Consider the following 22,325-nt stretch of genomic DNA (forward strand, 5'->3'; position numbering starts at 1 on the left):
TCGTGTGCGTGTGTGCGCGCGCGTGCGCACAGACTGTATGCTTTTTGGGGGAGTGGGGAGAGGAGGGTTGGGCAAATAAAACCTAGTTATCCAGTATAATAATTTTTTTTTTTTAGATTTATTATTACCATAATGTGAAATGCAGGAGGGAGATGTTTGACAAGGATATAGTAATGCTTCAGGTAATGAATTTAAAAGCATACTTAAAGGTTGTGTGGAGGGAGTGGGGGGCATCGTTTACTTCTTGTTACTGCCACAGAATCCAGTCATTTATCATGGCTCCCAAATTAATAATTCCATCTGAGCCCTGTCTATTAAGCTTCAAACTCATATAGTTAACAGCCTATAGAACATTTCCATCTGGAATTACTGGACACATTTCAGATTTAACAAGTTCAGAACAACTATTTTTTCCATAACTTCTCCCTATTTTATGTTTCTTACTATAAAAATGGCATGGTGGGGACATCTGACCTCCTCTAACTTCACAAGGGGGAGAGAGAATCACCATCAGCCGAAAGCTGATTCTTGTGAAGTAGAGGTCAAACATACCTCATCTCCCCAACCTTTTTTCCAATTCTGACACCAGCCATCCCTCCATGGCACTCACTACTTCTCTCCTGGGTTTAATGATTCATTGTAATAGCCACACAGAACTCACAGACAATACGCATGATATTGGGGTTTACTAGGGAAGTAACAGGTTACAATTCAGGATCAGAAACTACTCAGGATACAGTTCTTCAGTCAGTACAACTTCTTGGCTGTGCCCACAGGCAGGCCTCTCCTGGGCCCTTGGCCCCTGGGCCTTATAGGCCTCTTGGACTGGCCCGGCCTCTGCCCTGCTCAGGTAAGTGTTGTGAAGCTCTTTAGCTTTACCAATAGGTGCCGCCAAAGTGACCCCATTCCGCCAGCAAGCCTCTGGCCCAGAAGCACTCAGCTTTCTCACTCTGTGGGCTTGGAAGCCCACCGCCCTATCTTCTGCTGGTCTCCTGGTTCTGCTGCTGCCAGCTGTCATGCTTGCCGCCACTTCTAGCTGTCTTGCATTGTCTCTGGTGTTACAGCTCTCTGTCTCCTGGGTCTAGGAAGTTCTCAGTGCAGGGACCCCAGGTCCAAAGAACACATTCTACCTCTAGCTCTTTCCTGGTGGTAGTGAGGTCTTTCTCTGCTCTGAGATTGGCTCTCTTTTAAGTCTAGCAGATAGCAAAACTAACCAATCACTTCGTTAGGGTTCCATACACTTTATTTGCATGGTTTCACCCCCAACAAGGGTGCGTGCTCCTTGTTTGCATTATTAGAAAGCTATCCATTCCCCTCTGTGGGCCACAAGTACCTTATTTGCATACTCTAACCCAATCATTTTGTAGGAGTCACAAGACCATGCATGGCTCGAAGGGCCATATTAAGTAATTCACTGTACCGCACCTACGTCGGTGAATTGTTCCACAGCATATACAGTTGTTAAAGTCAGGAAGCTGAAAGCCATTCTTTCATCTTCTGGTTAAAGACACAAACTGTTAAACTGATCTTCGAGTCCTGTGCTACTCTCCATTCCATACTGCTATCCCAAGAATATTTAATTACATCAAAATTCCCTGAATTTGCAGTGCTATATCTCCTAAGTCTTAAACTCTCCATGTTTATTTCTTTTGCTCCCTAAATTGCCCTCCTCTTCCTTTACCTCACCTAGCTAACTTCTTTACTGCAAGCCTTAGTTTAGTGTGACTTTCTCCAAGCCTTTCCTGGCCCACCAAAGCTTGATTGAGTATGCCTTTCTTGGGGACCTTTGGTGCTTATCCTTGCCATAGCATTTATAACTCAATATTATGATTGCCTGTTTACTTTTTGTCTCCCCCACTAAACTGTGGCAAGTGTATCTTGTTCCTTTTTTGTCCTTTGTGCTTAGCACAATGCTTGTCACATAGTAGTTGTTTCATATTATTGCTGAATGGATTTCATAATTATAGGAACATAAAGTCAAGAAATATAAATTTCAAAGATAGGTTCAAAATAAATGAAAAGCTAGGTTAGTTTAGAATTTATACAAATGGAATTAAAGGGAAATTAAGGACTCTCGAAACTAATTTTAAAAACTGTCACTTCTGCTAGTATAGCGTTTACTATAAAAAAATAGGTTGACAGCAGCTACAGCCTCATCTACCCTGAGACTGGAAGAAGTAGATGTACAGCTCCCAGCCATTCTGATCAGGGTCAAAATAGATGGACCCTGGTAGAGTGGGAGAAAAACATGGAACAGAACTCACATTCTTAGAAAGTCCAGACTTACTGGACCAGTTGAGACTAGAAGACTGCATGAGACTGTTACCTTCAGATACTTTTTAAATCTTGAGCCGAAACTGATCCCAGAGTCACCTTTTAGTGAAGTAACAGATCAGCACACAAAACAAAGGACATTATCTGGGAGTACAGTGTTCCATTAAAAAACCGTCTATACAAGACCAAAAGGTGAACAGCTACTCTAAAGCAAAGATGAGACGATAAGGTGGCAGGGAAACTAGGGTCCTGGAGACAGAACAACGAGAATGCAATTAAAGAGGATGTGGACACGTTATGAAAAACGTTAACTAATGTCACTGAACAGTTTGTATAGAAATTGTCAAATGGAAACCTAATTTGCTGTGTAAGCTTTCACCAAAAACACAATAAAATGTTATTAAATAAATAAATAGGTTGAGAGTTCTTGATAAAGGTTTAATATGTATATTAAGCAGTACTGGAAGCTTAATTGACATACTACATTCAGAGCCCATACACCAGACAGTGATTAGAGAACCCTGAGATAAAACTTGGGAGCTAAATTCATTATTTTAAAGCATTACAGAAAAAGAGAATTCATAGTCCATGTTAGTCTGATGTGTGGATTCAGGTTTGGTTTGGTTTTGTTTTACATGCTTAGATTCCTGCCCACACTTGTCACCTAACACAGTAGAGATTGGGACTAAATGGATTTCCTTCTTTTATTGGGATTGGTGAAGAAATAGACTGCTTTCTGTTGTGCAAAACAAAATACCATTAATTGTGTAATAACGTTTTTGACCTTCCCCTTTTCCTTTATCTCAAACGTTTAAAAAAAAAAAAAAAAGACAGGTGTCTCCATGATGGATCCAAACCATTTCCTGATGATCATGCTGAGCCGCTTTGAGCTTTATCAGATTTTCAGCACTCCAGACTACGGAACAAGGTTCAGCTCTGAGGTTACCCACAAGGTAGGGACGCGTCTAACGACAGACATCACCAAAGGAGCACCTTTCATTTTGTTGTTACGTTAATTATTTGAGATGCAGTGTGCGTATTCTTATCTCTGAACTTTATCTTCCCCCGCTTGCTATAGGATGTTGTACAGCAGAACAATACTCTAATAGAAGAGATGCTATACCTCATTATAATGCTTGTTGGTAAGTTCGGATTGCTTGAGATGTTTATAAATTATATTGGTTTCTGTGGTAGCAGATACTTCAGAATTTCCAAACTATGTTTCTTTTGTTTAGAGCTGATACTCAGTTTTAAGGAAGGGGAATTAGAGTATCTATCTTTTCTCCGTCTAGTTACTGTAATGTTCAGAGTGATTGTGCTTTGGCGCTTTGGAGAAAGGATGGTGTACAGCTCCTGAAGCAGAATAAACGAGAAGATTCTAAGTTTGGGGGAGAAAATGGGGACAGGAGAATTTATCAAGCAAGGATTAGGATATTTAAGAGCTATTCGCTGTTACTTTATGCTTTAGCTCTGTTTCCCACCATGGTTTTGTGATACAAAAATGACTTTGTGACATTAAAAAAAAAAAACCTGTTGCCATCAAGTTGATTCCAACTCATAATGACCCTATAGGACAGAGTAGAACTGCCCCATAAGGTTTTCAGGGAGTGGCTGGTAGACTCAAACTGCTGACCTTTTGGTTAGCAGCTGAGCTCTTAACCACTGCGCCACCAGAAGCCCAATTCCTATTTAATGGAGACCGATGGCTAATAGAAAGGAGCCCGGGTGGTACAACAGTTAAGCACTGGGATGCTAACTGAAAGGCTGGCAGTTGGGACCCGCGCAGCAGCTCTACAGGGAGATTATCCATCAATCAAGCATCAGACCTATGGCTCTAATGCCCCTCCCATAAAACTGAGTATCAGACCTGGTGATCTGCTTCTGTGAAGATTACAGCCAAGAAAAGCTTATGGGGCAGTTTTGCTCTGTCACTGGGGTCACTATGAGATGCAGTCAATTTGATGGCACCTGACAACAACATGGCTAATAGGTACAGCTTTCTTTTCTTGTTGCCTGTATTTCCAGTCTATTTTTCCCCCCATCTTTCCCATTCTTTTATCCCTTGCCTTGTCCCACCTCCCTTCCTATTTTAGACCCTCTACAGTCCATAGAGCAGAGAATCCTGACTACTGTCAGTAGGTGATATCTTATTTGCCACTAGACAGAGTAGGAAAGGGAGGCTCTCTCTCTCTCTCTACCATGTGGCAGATGGAGTGAAACCAGTTTTCCAGGCTATTGTTTTTCACTACTTCTCATCCCTTCTCAACCTTCCTATCCTGTTCCTCTAAAGCAGCAGCCAGAGTTCTTTCTCTCCACTGCCTGAAGTGTGCACTCACCCGTTGTGTCTGAGACTCAGAAGTGTGATCAGTGCTGCTCTCTCTGTAGCTTGTTGCCAGACCAGTCATCGCTTTCCCATTGCACAGACAGAATTATATAGAGAAATGCGTTGTGTTGCATAACTTATAAGTGTAATGCCACTCAAGTATTGTGGTTGTGTTAAATGCGATGTACATACTTGTTCATTATTGACAGGAGAGAGATTTAGTCCTGGAGTTGGACTGGTAAATGCTGCAGATGAAATTAAGCGGGAGATTATCCACCAGTTGAGCATCAGACCCATGGCTCACAGTGAATTGGTAAAGTCTTTACCTGAAGATGTAAGTACCTACATTTTTAAAAAGAAAATTTTAAAAATCTTCTCATACCTATCTGTCTAGTATATACAAAGCAAAATAGAGATAGACTCTTTTACACCGAAGCCTTGAAAGAGATAAGGATGCTGGGGCAAAAAAAGAAAAGTAATCCCAGCTCTTAGAACTGAACTACTGTATCTGTTAGAGAGGGATTTTTATAAGGCCCTTAGTGTGAAGCTGCCACAAGTAGAGATAGTGCTTTGTAACTTAACATGTTGAGGGAAAGGAGTGGGAAAATACCTGCTCAGTTTTTGAGTCTTATCCTTCTCAAGCATTCAGTGATTCTCCTCCTTGGTGAGCCATCTGTTTCATCTTAATGAGTGTAAAATAATATTCACAAGAGCATTCGTAGGTTGAATTGCAACTGTTTTTCCTCTCTGGGTCTTAAGTTCCTCACCCATCTATTTTTCAGCGTTGGGGCTTTTCAGAAACTCAACACTTAATAGTTAGTAAAGGACTTTATTTTCATTGAGGCTTTTCAAGATAATGTTTTCCCAAGATTGAAACACAGATCAAAACTTTCAATGTAACAGTTCTTAATCTGAGCTGGCAACCTGTCTTATATGTATTGCATAATAATACTTTTTAAAACCTTTTTATTAACATTTTCAAACATCTACAGAAATAGAAAATATAGTATAACAGACTCCATGTTCTCATCACCAGCTTCAACAGATGGCCAGTCTTGTATCATCTATACCCTTACCTAACCCCCATCTACTCACTGGATTGTTTTGTAGAGAATACCAGATTTGTCATTTCATCTATAAATAGGGCTATATGTATTTAAAATAGCGGTTCTCAACTGGGTATGATTTTTCCTTCCAGGGGTACATTTGGCAATGTTTGGAAACATTTTTCATTGCCACTACTCAGGGTGAGGGAGGATGGTCCTGGCATCTAGTGGGTAGAAGCCAGGCATGATAACTGAACATCTTGTAATACACTGAACAGCCTCCCACAACAAAGAACTGTGTGCTCTAAAATGTCAGTGGTGCTGAGGTTGAGAAACTCAGATCTAAATGATAAAGGATTTTTTTTAACCCATGTACCATTATCGCACCTAAAAAATTAACAGTAATTAATAATTTCTTAATATCTCCAAATATCTATTCAGATGAAATGGCTTGTACTTTTTTTAGTGCAGGAAATTCTGAGTTTTTAGATGAGGAAGCAATTATAATTTACCCTAGGCTTTAGGATAAGAGGAGTCCCTAGGTGACACAAACGATTAACACGCTTGGCTACTAACCCAAAGGTTGGCAGTTTGAATCTACGCAGAGCACCTCAGAAGAAACACCTGGTGATCTACTTCGAAAAAATCAGCCACTGAAAACCCCATGGAGCACAGTTCTACTCTGACCCATACGGGGTTGTCGTGAGTCGTAATTGACTCAATAGCAACTATTTTTCTTTTTTTAGGATAAGGAAGAATAAAATTTGAAACAGCTTTTTAAAGCTGTTTATACAAGGTGGTGGTATATAGTCACCCAATCTGTGTCCTGTAGAACACACAAGATAGTAAATGGGTAGCCTGGGGAAAAGCTTAGTGGTGTGTTACATATTTTAGAATTACTCTGTAGTGTGTTACCTTTTGGAGAATCATAATTACTTTAGCGAAATCAAGACTCTGAGAAGTCTTATAGTAAAAGAACATATGCAACTTTTCTTAAACCATATTTCCCAAGCTTTTTATCAGAACTTGTTTTTATTAAAACAGGAATTCAAAATTCCTATTAACATCTTGGCATGAATGAAATATGATTTGGGAAATGCTGTTTTACTGAAACTAGATAAGAAATTAGTGTAACTATTTCACAAGATAAAACTATTTTAGATAATATTTTGTTTAAATGTTATATGTAGACTTTGTATTTTCATTTAATTCTTTTGAAAATAGTTATTTCGATTCTATATGGTAGTGACTTTTTTTTTTTAATTATAGCATTCTGAATGAATGTCAGCTTACCAAATAATCTGCCTAATTGTATATTAATCGTGTTTACTATGGGATCCTCATCTGTAAAAATAGGGCTAATAGTATATCTACTTCATAGGTTGCTATGAGGGTTAATGAGATAAAAACATAGTTCTCAGAGTGTTAGCAATTATTAACACAAAGCACACTTATTTCTTATATCTTTAGGAGAACAAAGAAACTGGCATGGAGAGTGTAATTGAAGCAGTTGCCCATTTCAAGTGAGCTTACTTCCTATTATTTCACATTCCGTATTTTATACATTCACCTTTCTTAGATTGTTTCCTTTGCTGGAACTGAGCATGAAGTTGTTGCTTTCAGAGAGTGACAAATATTTTCAAACTTACAACTAAATTAGATTTCTCACTGACATTTCACTCTTGTAATCTAGGCCTGCAAACAATAACTTAAAGTAACTTTATGAGGGTTTTCGATACATGTACAGTAAGGGTTCATAGCTGATGGTTTCACTGAGCAGGTGATCCAAGTAAATGCATTGGGCTTTCTTCAGATTTCTTTGTGTCCATTTGAATGTGGCACCTAAATTGTGGACTAAATGCTTCCTTCTCTAGTGTCCACTGTGTTGCCCAGTCGTTAGTTTGTCTCATTAAGGTTGTTGAGGCAGTTGCTTAATCCTACTTTTTTCTTGCTTCCTACTCCGCTCCAATGGCAGTGTCTTTTTGTTGATTGTGAAGACAGTATGTTCTTTTAAAGAAAATACGGAAAAGTAAAAAGAAAAAAAAAAATTTATTATCTTAACTGCTCCCCGTTGACTTCAATTATATTTAGATATATATCTTTCTAAACTTTTTTTCTGTGCTTGTAACACTTACATCTATATGTATATGTAAGAGGCTAGAAAGATACATACTTTAGCAAAAAATTTATTCATTTTGTATTTACTGTTCCGTAGCCTTTTTTTAATTAAACTTCATTGCGGATATTTCTGGAGCTTGTCTGCTAACCAGAAGGTCAGCAGTTCACGTCCACCAGCTGCTCCCTGGAAACCCTAAGGGTCATTTCTACTCTGTTCTATAGGGTTGCTCTGAGTCTGAACTGACTGGATGGCAGTGGATTTGGTTTTTTGGTTTGGGGGTATTTCTATATCTTCGTGTCTTTTTTTTTTTTCAATCTAATACGCCTTGTCAGGACATGCAGGTTTACTTTTTTCTTTTTTTTCATAGTCGTGTACTGTACCGTATTTAATCTCTTCCCACTTGATGGATATTTAAGTTTCCATATTTTCTCTATCATAAATGAAGTATTGAATATCCTTGCACATATATCACATATTTTGATGTGTAAAAGTATTTCTTTGAGGATTTGTTAGATCAAAGGGAAGGCACATGTTACATTTTGATACATACCTCCAAAGTGTCACCCCAAAAAAGTCATCAGTTTACACTAGCAGTGTATGAGAGTGCCCTGCATCTTGGCCAGCACTTGAGATGTATAGCCTTCTTAATTTCTACACATCCAATGGGTAGGAAATGTTACCTTGTTATTTCAGTTTGCATTTCTCTACTTTTGTACATTTTTCTTTAGGATTGTCTCTATCTTAGTATTCCATAGGCTTTTTTCCTATATTACCCGTAGCTGTCAAGTCGAGTCCTACTCATAGCAACACCATAGGACGGTGGAACTGTCCCATAGGGTTTCCAAGGAGCGCCTGGTGGATTCGAACTGCCGACCTTTTGGTTAGCAGCGGTAGCTCTTAACCACTACACCACCAGAGTTTCCTTTTCATATATTAAAAAATTAATTCTTTCAATATTAAATACATAACAAGTATTTTCTCCCCAGACTGTCACTTGAGTTTCAACTTTGTTTATGGTATCATTTCACATAATTTAATTTTCATGGGACTTAAATCTTTCTGTCTTTTATGGTTTCTGGGTTTCATAACTTGCCTGTGAAGGTTTTCGAAGCCACAAAATTGTGAAAATATTTTTCTAAAATGTCACCTGCTTTTTTCCACTTAATAGAACTTTGTGTGTCGGAATATAGAGATTAACATCACTTTGAATAGTGTTTAATTGTCTGGAGATGTTGTAATTTGTGTAACCCATTCCCTTATTATTAGACTTTTAAAATTGTTGATACTCTAGTGACCATTCAGTTACTTGTCCAGGTAGGATACATTCAAAGTAGACTTGCTAGATAAAGTAATGCACATAAAGCTTTGGATTTAGATTGCCAGGTTAACCTGTGGAAAATATGCACTCCCCAGCAGTATATGAGAGGTCTGCTTTCTTATTCTGACATCTAATTACTGTCTCATAAATTAGCATGTGACTTTAGTAATAATATTTGAAGGACCTTTGTTTCGTAGGAAGCCGGGATTAACAGGACGAGGCATGTATGAACTGAAACCAGAGTGTGCCAAAGAGTTCAACTTGTATTTCTATCACTTTTCAAGGGCAGAGCAGTCCAAGGTAATTGCGAAAGTTGAAGGTATACTGGGGAGCGGGGCAGAATTTTTTTTCCTGAACAACTTTTACTGTTTTACGCAAATTGAAAAAGGATCATCTTTGTTATAGAAAATTTGGAAAATTTAAAAAAAAAATGAGGAAAATACAAATTACCTGTAATACCACTGTCTAACAGTGTTTTGTGTGTACGTATATAAGATCTATATAATTACATACATTTGTTGTTGTTGTATGCCATCCAGTTGATTCCGACTCATAGCAACCCTATAGGACAGAATAGAACTGCCCCATAGGATTTGCTAGGCAGACTGCCAGTTCTTTTCTCCCAAGACCCACACATATATAATTGTATTATTTTATTGATTTTTGAAAACTGGTTCTAAACCTTTATTGTAACTGGTTAACCCATTTTATACACATAGAGGTTTATGGAGTTATAATCTTAGGTGGGCAAATTTTGACTTTTAGCAGTCTTCTCTTAAAACCCTTTTTTAGTAAAGCTCTTGTTTAATTTTTGATGCTCATAGATCTCAGGTCTAAATAAGATTTTTTATTTGGGTATGTACGTGTCTCTCCTGCATTTCAGTGCAACAGATAACTCATTTTTTACTTCTTTTAGTAGAAAAAAAATTAATGTTGATGTCTATATTGGGGGGACTGCAACATTAAGAATGAAAATCCAAAATCAGAATATAACATAGCAAAGATTGATTTACTTCACTAGTATAGGATATTAAGTTGTTTGTATTAATAATTTCTAATCCAAATAACTTTCTTTTTATTAGGCAGAAGAAGCTCAACGGAAATTGAAAAGACAAAATAGGGAAGATACAGGTATTTTTAAATTCTTTTTTCAAAAATCTCACGTCAGTCTATTTTGCTTATTTTACAGTAAGAGTAATAAGACTGCTGTGCCAGCAATTGTATATAAGACCATTTTTAAAAACATTTTTTTCTATCGACTGTTATCATGATGAATATCCTTGGTGAAGTAAAAGATTTAAATATAAGCTCTCAAAGTGAACACTCTCCTTATTCAAAGGAATAATAAATACGCTAATATAAAAGTGGTCTGTACTGATTCACCTTTGGGTTAATGGTTTTATTTTAGGTTGTAAGACATTTCTAGGGGGAAAAAGGCTTTCCTTTGTACTTCTGCTGTTTATGTAACTTTTTATGTATCTGACCTTGAGAAGGTCATTGACCTTGAGAAGGTAAAATATAGGTATTAGATGTTTGTTAATGAATATTCTTTGAGTGATAGACTATCAAAAGTATCTAACAAAGGGATGGGTTTTTTATATGCATGATCTACAAAAGAAACCAATAATAGCTTTATTTTCAGCACTTCCACCTCCAGTGTTGCCTCCATTCTGCCCCTTGTTTGAAAGCCTGGTTAACATTTTGCAATCAGATGTCATGTTGTGCATCATGGGAACAATCCTGCAGTGGGCCGTAGAGCATAATGGATATGCCTGGTCAGAGTCCATGCTGCAAAGGGTAAGTTTGCAGACATTTATTATTTGTATTTTAGTGCTTTTGTAGTAAAAGCCAGAATACTCTTCTCAGTATCTGTACAAAGATAATTTAGGACAAAAATGTACACTATTACCTTCATTTGAAATACATAGTATATTGTTACTGCTTTTGTGTCTAGCAGTGAGAATGAGTGCGTGACAGATTTTTTTTATGCCACGTTGTTATGATTGGTTCAGTCCCATTTGCCAGTCTGTCTCACTGCTCATCAGTTGGTCCTGATCTGTCTTTGTATATGCAGTACTTTGATATTTCTAGAGAGAAGGTGTTTTTTCTGTTTTAAAGATGATAAAGTAGGCTCAGAGGGCTTCCTTGAGGGTGTGTAGCTTGAAAGCAGGAAAGCCAGGATTCAAGCACAGGCCAGCCTTCCCCCAAAGCTACTATTTTTTCCATTTTATCAGCAGACTGAGGTATTTCTTTGGCTATACTATGTGTATAATTACACCCCTTTCCATGGAGCTGTGGTGCACTATAGAGAATATCGGTATTATGATAGCAAAAGATTTGTGGAAAGTGATGGGAGAAAGGGTGAACAGAGTTTATTCTTTGTTTACATTCGCTTTTTGTCATTCAGGCTTCTGAGAACCAGAATAGCCTAATATGGAGGGAAGGATACAGACACCAGACACATGTATCTTTCAAAATTGAAGAGCAGGATAAAAGCAAAAAAAAAAATGCTGATGGATTCGATATAGTTTGTGTGTGTGTGTGTGTGTGTGTATTTAAGCCTTGTGAGGAATTTTTTGTGAGATATACTGAAGAACTATAAACATCCTTATAAACTGTGTTGCTGTAGAGATAAAAATGTCTGTCTTAATTTAGCCTGACTAAATTTAAGATGTACTCTTTAGTCAGTATCATAGACTAGATTATTATATGGTGGATACTTTCAGCTCTGTAACTGGCCACTGATACGCAGTAAAACGGAAGCCTTGTGTATTACATGAATCACAGGCCATTATCTAGTGGTAATTTTAGCTTATCTTAAGAATTAGCGATTGAGTTTTCTTGCTAGCTGAGATAGGATTTTTTGTTTTCCTTGCTGAGAATTCTGTAAGTTCCTAGCTTGAATTGTTTTTTGTTGCTCTTTGTCTTTAATAGTTTGATTTCTCCTTCTTCAATAGTGAATTAATTTTCTTTTTGTTATTTCCTGTAAAGATATACACTTGATTTTTTTTTTTACTAAAGGTTACAAAATGTGTTTTATTTGAGGTGTTGCATTTAATTGGAATGGCGCTACGAGAAGAAAAACAGCATTTAGAGAATGTCGCAGAAGGGCATGTAGTAACATTTACCTTCTCTCAGAAGATATCTAGTATGTATATACCCTTTACTAAGTTCACTCAAGATGTGATTTTAAACATGTAATGCAACCTGTTTTATTTGATCATAATAGATTCTAAATGAGCTCTATTGACTCCAGATATTTGAGGCTGTAAGTATACATCTCTGATTAAAGGTACTATATCAGATGCTAATGTATTTTTATAAAATTACCTGGGGCCTGCACATACTTAAAATACATATATTTAATTCATAAACAGCAAAAATAATGAGGAGTCCTTAGTTTGAAATGGATATAACACATATATTTGAATTCTAGGATATACTTCTTAAGACATAAAATATGCTATCAGGATTTCGCCTTTAAATTTTTGCTGTTAGCATATAAAAATGTAAGATTCTTCGGTATTGAAGATAAGAAAATTAGCTATGGGGGATTTGATTATCATTGTATATTATTTTCTATAAAATAATGTGACTTTTTGTAGAGGGCCAAAGTGGTTTTCTCTAACTTTTTATTTTGAAAATTTTAAACATATAAAAAAAAAACCCAGTGCCGTCGAGTCAGATAGACAAGTTGAAAAAGTAGGACAGTAAACCTAGATTCAGTAGTTAATATTTTGGTCTGTTTGCATTTATACTTGTACACTTCTTAAACCATTTGTTGTAGACATCGTAACATCTCACCTCTAATAATTAAGCATTTCCCTCCTAAGAAAGACATTGTCCAACGTCCCACAATACATGTAGTCCCCAACTTACAAAATATTCGAGTTACGACAAGCCAGACTTACAACCGTGTGACTTTTTTTTGTTGTTTGTACATTTTATCACTAGTAATACGTACTACTTACAGTTATGCAGCACATAATGCGTTGATGTTACCTGTCTCAGATCTTCACTCCCAGATGTTCAGTTCTGTGATTTACTGTTCACAGCACTTGCGTACAGCAGGCTATGGCCTGGTCTGCAGTGAAGTCAGTATTGAGAGTCACAGCGGATAGAAATTGGGCAATGTTCAACTCTAACGACATAGGAGAGTTGAACTGCACATGCACGTGACAGCCATTACAACTCTAACTGCGCTGTTGCAACACTGGCGCCAACTTTATTGTACACCAGGCCTAGAGCATGATCTTATTCAGCGTTTTGTACCGTAAGAAGCATCAGCTGTTAATCTGAAATGAGGTATTTGACTTTTGTCAGAACCGATTTACAGTGGAGTTGTTGGAACAAAACCCTGTCAATAGTCAGGGACTGCCTGTACTATCATCACGCCTAAGAAAATTAGCAGTAATACCCCAAATCTAGTCACGCTCTGGTTTTCCCAGTTGTCCCAAAAATCCTGGTAAGAAAAATACACTGTTGTTAGATATGTCTCTTTTAATCTCCAGTCTCTCCAACTTAATTTTTTTTTAAGGAATTGTGTTTTTGAAAAGCCCAGACTAGTTTCCGTATAAAATAGCTCACATTTTGGGTTTTACTTATTGTTGCCTTGTGGTGGTGTTTAACTTTTTCTTTTATCCCCTATATTTCCTATGCACTGGAAAATTAGTCAAGAGCTTGATTAAATTCAGTTAAACAAATTTGGGAAGAATACTTTATAGGTGATGCTGAGTCCTTCATATTGTATGACATCAGGAGACACATAATGACAGGATGTCCCGCTATTTGTGACCCAAGTATGATCACTTGGTTCAGTGGTGACCACTGGATCGCCCCATTGATCTATTTCACTTAGCACTTAGTCTGTGGGGTGATGTTTTGGCACTGCAAAGTATCCTATTCTCCAGCAACTTTTTTACCTTAGTCACTTTAGCACTCATTCATGATCCTTTCTGAATCAGTTATTCCACTGGGGCTCGTAAACTAGTGATTTTCTAATTCCATGATTCCTTCTTGGCTGAAGCACCTCCTGAGCAGGCACCACTCGTCTGTCAGTGGAGGCTTGCATGCTGTTATGATGCTGAAAAGTTTCAGCTGAGTTTCCAGTCAAAGATGGACTAGGAAGAAAGGCTGGCTATCTACGGCTCCCTCGGCTTTAGGCTCACTGTTCTCCTAGTCCATCTGAGTGACGACTCCACCCTTAGGAACACCAGAGGCCGTGGCTCCACCCTTTGAAACCCCAGAAGTCGTGGCCATACCGTTTGAGACTGAGGCAACTCAGCTTCCTGTATTCCTTGTCTCTGGGCCCCTCAGGCCTCATGTCCACATCAGCCCTGCTGGGGCAAGTGTTCCAGAGCTCCGTAACTCTACCGATAAGTGCTTAGGGGCACCCTACTCAGCCAGTAAACTTCATCCGGAAGGCACTCAGCCCCATGGGTCGGCTCCAGCGCTGCCTGGTGCTTGTCTAGTACTGCTGCTGGAGGTCCTCTATCCATTCACAGTTTCAAAACTGCTTCCACATTTAACGTATCTGTTAGAGCAGCACCCCACTCTCTCAGCACCAAATTCTTAGTCATCTAGCGCTGTTCTAACAAATACCCCAAGTGGATGGCCTTCACAAAGAGAAATTTATTTCCTCATAGTAAAGTAGGCTAGAAGTCCAAATTCAGGGTGTCAGCTCCAGAAGGCTTTCTCTCTGTCTTTCAGCTCTGGGGGAAGGTCCTTCTCATCAATCTTCGTCTGGATTAGAAGCTTCTCTACACAGGGACCCTGGGTCCAAAGGACACCCTGTGCTCCCTGCCCTGCTTTGTTTTATAAGATAAAAGGTGGTACAGGCCACACCCTAGGGAAAATCACGTTACATTGGATCAGGGATGTGACCTTAGTAAGGGGGTTACAATCCCACCCGAATCCTCTTTGACATAAGATTACAATCACAGAACGGAAGACAACCACACAATACTAGAAATATGGCCTGACCAAGCTGACACATATTTTGGGAGGACACAATCCATGACACCCCCTGAAGGCTATATTCTTGGGTGCCAGCCTTTTCCTCGGTCATTATTTCTGTGGACCATTGTGTCTTTTGCTTTCTCTGTATCCAGGGTGCTTACTTTAGGATAACCACACCGAAAACTCCCTAATTTTTTTCACTGAACCCACAAGATCTCAGGTTCTCTCTCACTCACTCTCTTTTTTTTTTTAAACAAGCATCATTTTTTCTGGACATTCCAATTATTTCTCTTTAAACATTTTATGTACTTAAGACCCTCTATGTATGTGTGTGATATATACATACATATATATATATTTGGGGGGCGGGGAACCTTCCCCTTTCCAGAGTCAAACTCCTGATTAACAGCCACAGAATTTTAATTCTGGAAGGATATTAAAGATCACGTAAGTTAAATCTCCTCCCCTCTTAGGGAGGAGAAAGATTTTGCCAGAATAGTTGCGGTTAAATCGAGAAATTCTATGATGGAGCACTTCCGACTGTGAAACTGGATTTAATAAATGTACCCTTGAGAACATGGACTTGACATTTCTCTTTTTCTCAAAAAAATTCTTAAGGAAGTTATTTTAAATCTAGCTTTTATTAAAAGTGCGAAGCGAACAAATGTATTTTAAATGCATTCCTATAATCCTAATTCATTTTCTTAGGCTTGTAAGATCTCAGGTAGACTAGTTTTTTAGCCGGTTTTTTATTTGATTTTGCTAGAGGATATGTTAAAATTATCATTTGGTATGAGAAGCAAGTTTCAAATGCTTAAAGCACCACATTTGTTAACAGCTTGCTTGTAAAGTACAAATATGTGTTGCATTCTTGAGAAGTATTGAAAATCTCTAATAATTAGAGCTGTAATCAAGTGATGGCCAATAAAAGTTATAAACAACTCCATTTATCTTCTTGTGCATAGACTTAAGCACTGTGAAGAGTTAGCTGCTGTTATTATGCCTTTTATTTTTCCACCGTAGGACCTGGTGAAGCACCAAACAACTCTCCTAGCATACTAGCTATGCTGGAAACACTACAAAATGCTCCCTACCTAGAAGTGCACAAAGACATGATTAGGTGGATATTGAAGGTAAAATTTCCTGCATTGTTCTGCTTTCTGTGAGAAATATTTGTTATTTATACATTTTGATAATGTTTTATAGCTTCGGGATAACTGAGTCTTTTTTTTTTTTTTTGGTAGACTTTTAATGCTATTAAGAAGGTGAGGGAGAGTTCATCTACCAGTCCTGTGGCAGAGACAGGAGGAGGAGCTATAATGGAAGAGGTATAAGAAATAAAGTGTGGTAATACTGAAAAATTGTAGCAAGCTCATTATAAACAAATTTAATTTATCTGCATTAAGTTAATAGTTGATACTATTCACAAACGTTTAAATGTCAAGAAACATGCCACTACTTATTTGTTGTAGCAGTTTTTTTGGTTTTCCCCTTTTTTTTTTGAACATGTGAGATTAATTAAGAAGTCTTGTTTAAGTGAGAGTGTTAAGTAGTTTTTAATTAATGTGTAGTTATCAATAATATATTTCTGCTTTGGTAAAAAGATGTTCATTTAACATCTAATGGTCTAATTGAATGAAGCATAATTTCAGAATTCAAGAGACAAAGACAAAGCTGAGAGGAAGAGAAAAGCCGAGATTGCCAGACTGCGCAGAGAAAAGATCATGGCCCAGATGTCGGAGATGCAGCGGCACTTTATTGATGAGAACAGAGAACTCTTCCAGCAAACATTAGACCTGGATGCCTCTCCCTCTGCTGTTTTTGATCATAGGTAAAACTTAATAATAATTTTTGAATCATTCAACTAGGGGTGATTTTGCTTTTTTTCTTTATAAGTGTACTTTTAAGCCTAAAGTAATTTAGTAAACTTGATAGGTGAATTTTGTGACCTTCACTTGGAGGAATTAAGCTTAGAAATCTTGACTTTCTTAATATATGTTTATGAGCATATCTCTGACTACAGATAAGGCAATTCATGTGTATACTTATGTTACACATAAGACCCTTGACATTCATGAAAGAATGAGTTCATTAAGCTCAGTTAATTGAGTATTTGGCTTCTGTGTTCCATATTAGATTGCTGTGAGGATTACAAGAGATGGTCTTGATGCATATGAGAGACTTTTGACAACTCAGGCCATCAAAACCATATCTGTTAAGTATATACATACATGGGATCTACTGTTTTATGATTAATGTTATATATTTATATATATATAATATGTTATATATGTTATGTTTTATAGAAACTGCTTAGACTCATTCTATTCATAATCTTTTTATTGCAGCCCTGTGGCTTCAGATATGACCCTTACAGCATTGGGCCCAGCACAAACACGGGTCCCTGAACAGAGACAGTTTATTACCTGTATATTGTGTCAAGAAGAGCAAGAGGTTAAGGTGGAAAGTAGGGCAATGGTCTTGGCAGCATTTATTCAAAGATCAACTGTATTGTCAAAAAACAGAAGTAAATTCATTCAGGATCCAGGTAAGTCATAGCTAGATCCTTGTCTTCTCTAATAATAATGACTGCCATTTGGTGCATTGGTGATATACAGAGATGTTATTTATTAATAATTCCATAAGCTTGTTGATATCTTAGGCAAGAATTGTATCTTACGTATTTCCTCCACTTCGCAGATGTGGAAACACTCAGGAAATTAAGTATTATGCTTGAACCGTACACTGATAAATAGCAGAGATTCAGAGAAAAGCTTTTCTTTGTGATATAACATTAACATACTTTGTGTCTTAGGCTGGGTTCTCTAGAGAAGCAAAACCAGTGAAGCGTATGTATATATATAGAGAGAGAGATTTATCTCAAGGAAATGGCTCACACGGTTGTAGAGGCTGGCAAGTCACAAATCCGTGAGTCAGGTTTCAGACTGGAGGCTTCTCCTGACTCACGTAGCTGCAGGGACTGACGAACCCAAGATCGGCAGGTCAGACAGCAGGCTGCGCAGGCCAAGGAATCCCAAGATTGACAGGTAAGCTGCTAGCTCAAGTCCCAAGAGCCAGAGGTCAGGCGATGACTGAGCCAGATACAGGATCCAGAGCGAGAGCCTGCTGGAACATCAGTTTATACACTGAGGCAGGCCACATTCCTAAGGAAACCCCCTTTCAACTGATTGGTTACTTATAGCAGATTTCATCATGGAGTTGCTTACGTCATTATGTAATGGTCAAACTACATCATAAAACTGCCAAACCACTGAGAGTCATGGCCTGGCCAAGTTGACATACAACCTTAACCACCATACCTTGTCAACTGGGCACCTGGACACCTCTCCTTAAACCATATGTAATCTCTAAATAAAGACAGTTATGAAGTCATACTTGCATGTAACATGATACAATTTAAACATATACAACTGAAAACACACTAGCCCTGTTTACATCTTATATTTTATAAGTGAAGAAAATGAAAATATTTCATGCACCATATACAAGGAAGAAGTAACTCATAACAAATACAGTCCTCATTTCTGCAGCTGATCGTGTGGTTGTTACCGGTATTTAAAACTGCCTTCTTCCACCACCCGTTCCATATTTCCTTTACTTTCAGCAAGCACCTCAGTGGCCGTGGTTCTTTGCCTGGTGGAATGACCCAAACCTTCATTCCTGAAGTGATGTTGGAATTGGGTTGCTGTAGTTTTCCGTTGAATTTAATCCAGGGCATGGTAGTACTAAGAAGTGTCCTAGGGTATCTCCAGTGTTCCAGGTATACTTTTCTCTATCTCCATTATGTAATATCAATTCAGTTTCCTCTTGGTAATCAGGGTCAGACACACCAGTCAGTGTTGTAGCTCCATTCTTTGCCTGTTGATCCAGAAACATAAGGAGCCCAAAGTGCCCAAAGTGGCTGGGTGGCATTCTTAATTTCCAGTTCAGTAGAATCAGTGATGGGCAGCTCAGGATGCCTGGTGACTTAGTGGTCCATGGTTAAGCATTCAGTCTCTACTAAGGCCCAGTCACGAGCCAAAAGCTGTTTCTCAAAAGAAGAGTAGTTATCTGTAGATGACGGGAGGGCTTTGCTCCAAAATCCTCAGGGTCTGCGCTGTGATTCACCAATAAGGGCCTGCCAGAGACTACAGAAAGCAACGCTTATCTGCCACCAACACTTCAAGCACCACTGGATCGGCTGGATCATATGGCCTAAGTGGCAGAGTGGCTTGCACGGCAGCCTGAACCTGTTGCAGAGCCTTCTCTTGTTCTGGGCCCCACTCAAAACTAGCAGCTTTTCAAGACCCTTGATAAATAGGCTGGAGTAGCACATCCACACGAGGCATATGCTGCCTCAGAATCCAAAGAGGCCCACCAGGGATTGTGCCTCCTTTTTAGTTGTAGAAGGGGCCAGATGCAACAACTTATCCTTCACTTTAGAAGGACTATCTCAGCATACCCTACACCACTAGACCCCTAGAAATTTCACTGAGGTGGAAGGTGCCTGAATTTTGTCGGGTTAATTTCCCACCCTCTAGCACGCAAATGTCTTAGCAGTAAGTCTAGAAACATTGATACTTCTTCCTGACTAGGTCCAATCAGCATAATGTCATCAATGTAATGGACCAGTGTGACATCTTGTGGAAGGGAAAGGCTGTCAAGGTTCCTGCAGACTAAGTTATGAATAGGGATGGAGAGTTGATGTACGCCTGAGGTAGGACAGTGAAGGTATATTGCTGGCCTTGCCAGCTGAAGGCAAACTGCTTCTAGTGGTCCTTTGAAACAGATATGGAGAAAAAGGCATTAACCAGATCAATAGCTGCATACCAGGTACCAGGAGATGTATTAATTTGCTGAAGCAATGAAACTTCATCTGGAATAGCAGCTGCAACTGGAGTCACCACCTGGTTAAGTTTTCAGTAATCCACTGTTATTCTCCAAGGTCCATCTGTTTTTTGTATAGGCCAAATAGGCAAACTGAATAGGGATGTGGTGGGAATTACCACCCCTGCATCCTTCAAGTCCTTGATGGTGGCACTAATTTCTGCAGTCCCTCCACGAACACAGTATTGCTTTTGGTTTACTATTTTCCTAGGTAGGGGCAGTTCTAATGGCTTCCACTTAGCCTTTCGCACCATAATAGCCCATGTCAGGGATTCATGGTGGGGTCTCTGCCAATTGCTGAGTATGTTTACTTCAATTATGTATTCTGGACCTGATACTACAGGATTACTTCGGAAGCCCACTGGACCCACTATGAGTTAGACGTGAGCTAAGACTCCATAATAACCTGACCTTCCTATGCCCCCCACTCTGACTGGTAGGCCACAGTGATGTTTTAAGTCTCATGGAATTAGTGTCAATTCAGAACCAGTGTCTAGTAGTCCCTGAAAGATCTGATTATTTCCTTTTCCCCAGTGAACAGTCACTTGTGAAGGGCTGTAGATCCCTTTGGGGAAGGCTTGAAGAAAGATTAACAGTATAAGCTTTTGGAAGTGCAGTGGGCTCGTTTCTCAAGGGGACCCAGCCTCCCCTTCATTCAGTGGGTTGTAAGTCTGTAAACTGACTGAAGTCTGGAAATTGATTGAGGAGCATGACTCTCTACTCTCACTACTCAAGTTAGGCTGTGTTTGCTTGACCTAGAATTCTTCCACTTGTACAGATCAAGTAAATATTTAGATTTTCCATCTGTTTCACTCCTAGTGACACCATGACTTAAGTAGCCAGCGTCATAAGTCCACCATGAGTCAGACTACTCTGATTACTGCTTTGACTCCACTGTCCGTTACAGTAAACAAGCCCACCTTGTCTTTGTCAATTGAGTGCCACCACTTGACCCTGATAAATCCAGTCTAACATGCCAATTTCTCTAAGCATTTGGATACTTTCTTCTACAGTATACCAGGGCAGGTCTGCTTCTTCACCTCCATTTAGTGTAGGCCACCACATAATCCATGCTTCAGCAAACCAACCAAGTAAACTATTAGGTCCTTTTTCGTTTAGTGTTTTCCACTTTCAAGCTGAAACATCAAATGAAGAATCTGTGCTTAGTTGGGCCGTATCCATATACTCAGACTGATCCAATTTTATGTTCTTTGCACCATTATCCCACACCCTTAATAGCCATTCCCATACATATTCCCCAGGTTTCTGTTTGTACATGTTAGAAAAGTCAAGCAGTACTTTTGGAGTGTAGCATACCTCTTTTTGGGTCACACTTTGTATTTCACCCTTTGGAGCTTGCTAGAACTTAAGTCTAGTTATAGGTCTAGAAGCAAAAATGAGGGGTGAGGATGTGTTCTGAGAACATTCAGCAACATCTGGTAAGGCATCTCTCTCCTGCAATTCCCCAGGCAATGACTCAGACAAGGGCTCTTCAGACACAGCTGAGTTAATCTGATCAAATGGGGGTAGAGGGCTAATGGTTTTACTGGAAAGGGTGGCTTAGCAGACAAAGGTGGAGTAATCTCTTCATATGGGAGTGAGAGGGCTGATTCTGTTGGCAGGAGTGATTCAATAGAATTTAGGTGCTCTGTGTTCCCAGGTTCCTGATTATCTGCCCATTGTGTCCTCATCCCAAGTTTCAGGATCCCATTTCTTCACAATCAATACCCTTGGTTTACCCTTGGTTTACAAACCATTAATTCAGCCACTCTTAAAATAAGATTCTGGGTTTGGTTTTAGGCAGTTTTCGCTCTCTCACTATAAGAAGTAAGGCTTTCTTTCAGGGAGCAAGTGGCAACTTTGAGGTCTTTTATATGGTGCTTGAGCTGTGACTCTGAAGCCCTGAGCGTATCTTCTTTCACCACTGTCTAGCAAAAGTAGGACCAACCAGCTTCCTTACACTTCTCATTCTGGTGAAATTGTAGAAGAGTGTCAAACATACAGTAACCCAGAGCCTTGCCTCTCTCCAGTACTTGATCTGTTGGTGGTGATAATTTGCTACCTCATGGCATGGGTTAGCGGTGCTCTCTTTACTACGGGAAGCAGAGTCATCAATTATCTTTAAGACTAACCAGACTTGAGAACTAATTTACAAAATTCATCTTTACAATTTTGGTTCTCTAGAACCACTCTTGGTACCAAATGTCTTAGGCTGGGTTCTCTAGAGAAGCAAAACCAGTGATGCGTAGAGAGAGAGAGATTTATCTCAAGGAAATGGCACACATGGTTATAGAGGCTGGCAAGTCCCAAATCCATGGGTCAGGCATCAGGCTGGGGGCGGGGGGGGGGGGGGCGGGGGCTTCTCCCGACTCACAGCTGCAGGGGCTCAGGAACCCAGAT

The 22,325-nt window shown here is 39.0% G+C and overlaps 1 protein-coding gene across 10 annotated transcripts in view; it reads left to right on the forward strand.

Moving 5' to 3' along the window:
• UBR2 (ubiquitin protein ligase E3 component n-recognin 2) overlaps window positions 1-22,325 on the forward strand; it is a 129,153-nt gene that overhangs the window by 71,506 nt on the left and 35,322 nt on the right. For 7 of the 10 annotated variants that reach the window (XM_023545647.2, XM_023545641.2, XM_023545640.2 and 4 more), the window contains 13 exons: window positions 117-182; window positions 3,105-3,227; window positions 3,353-3,416; window positions 4,807-4,931; window positions 7,114-7,166; window positions 9,278-9,380; window positions 10,163-10,211; window positions 10,711-10,877; window positions 12,126-12,228; window positions 16,062-16,171; window positions 16,283-16,366; window positions 16,691-16,869; window positions 17,387-17,586. In XM_023545647.2, coding sequence (XP_023401415.1) covers window positions 117-182; window positions 3,105-3,227; window positions 3,353-3,416; window positions 4,807-4,931; window positions 7,114-7,166; window positions 9,278-9,380; window positions 10,163-10,211; window positions 10,711-10,877; window positions 12,126-12,228; window positions 16,062-16,171; window positions 16,283-16,366; window positions 16,691-16,869; window positions 17,387-17,586 — 1,426 coding nt within the window. The remainder of the gene's footprint in view (window positions 1-116; window positions 183-3,104; window positions 3,228-3,352; window positions 3,417-4,806; window positions 4,932-7,113; window positions 7,167-9,277; window positions 9,381-10,162; window positions 10,212-10,710; window positions 10,878-12,125; window positions 12,229-16,061; window positions 16,172-16,282; window positions 16,367-16,690; window positions 16,870-17,386; window positions 17,587-22,325) is intronic. The other 3 variants (XM_003403912.4, XM_010587621.3, XM_023545645.2) reach the window with 1 other exon arrangement.

This window comes from Loxodonta africana, chromosome 1 (genome assembly GCF_030014295.1).
Source record: "Loxodonta africana isolate mLoxAfr1 chromosome 1, mLoxAfr1.hap2, whole genome shotgun sequence".
Lineage (NCBI taxonomy): Eukaryota > Metazoa > Chordata > Mammalia > Proboscidea > Elephantidae > Loxodonta > Loxodonta africana.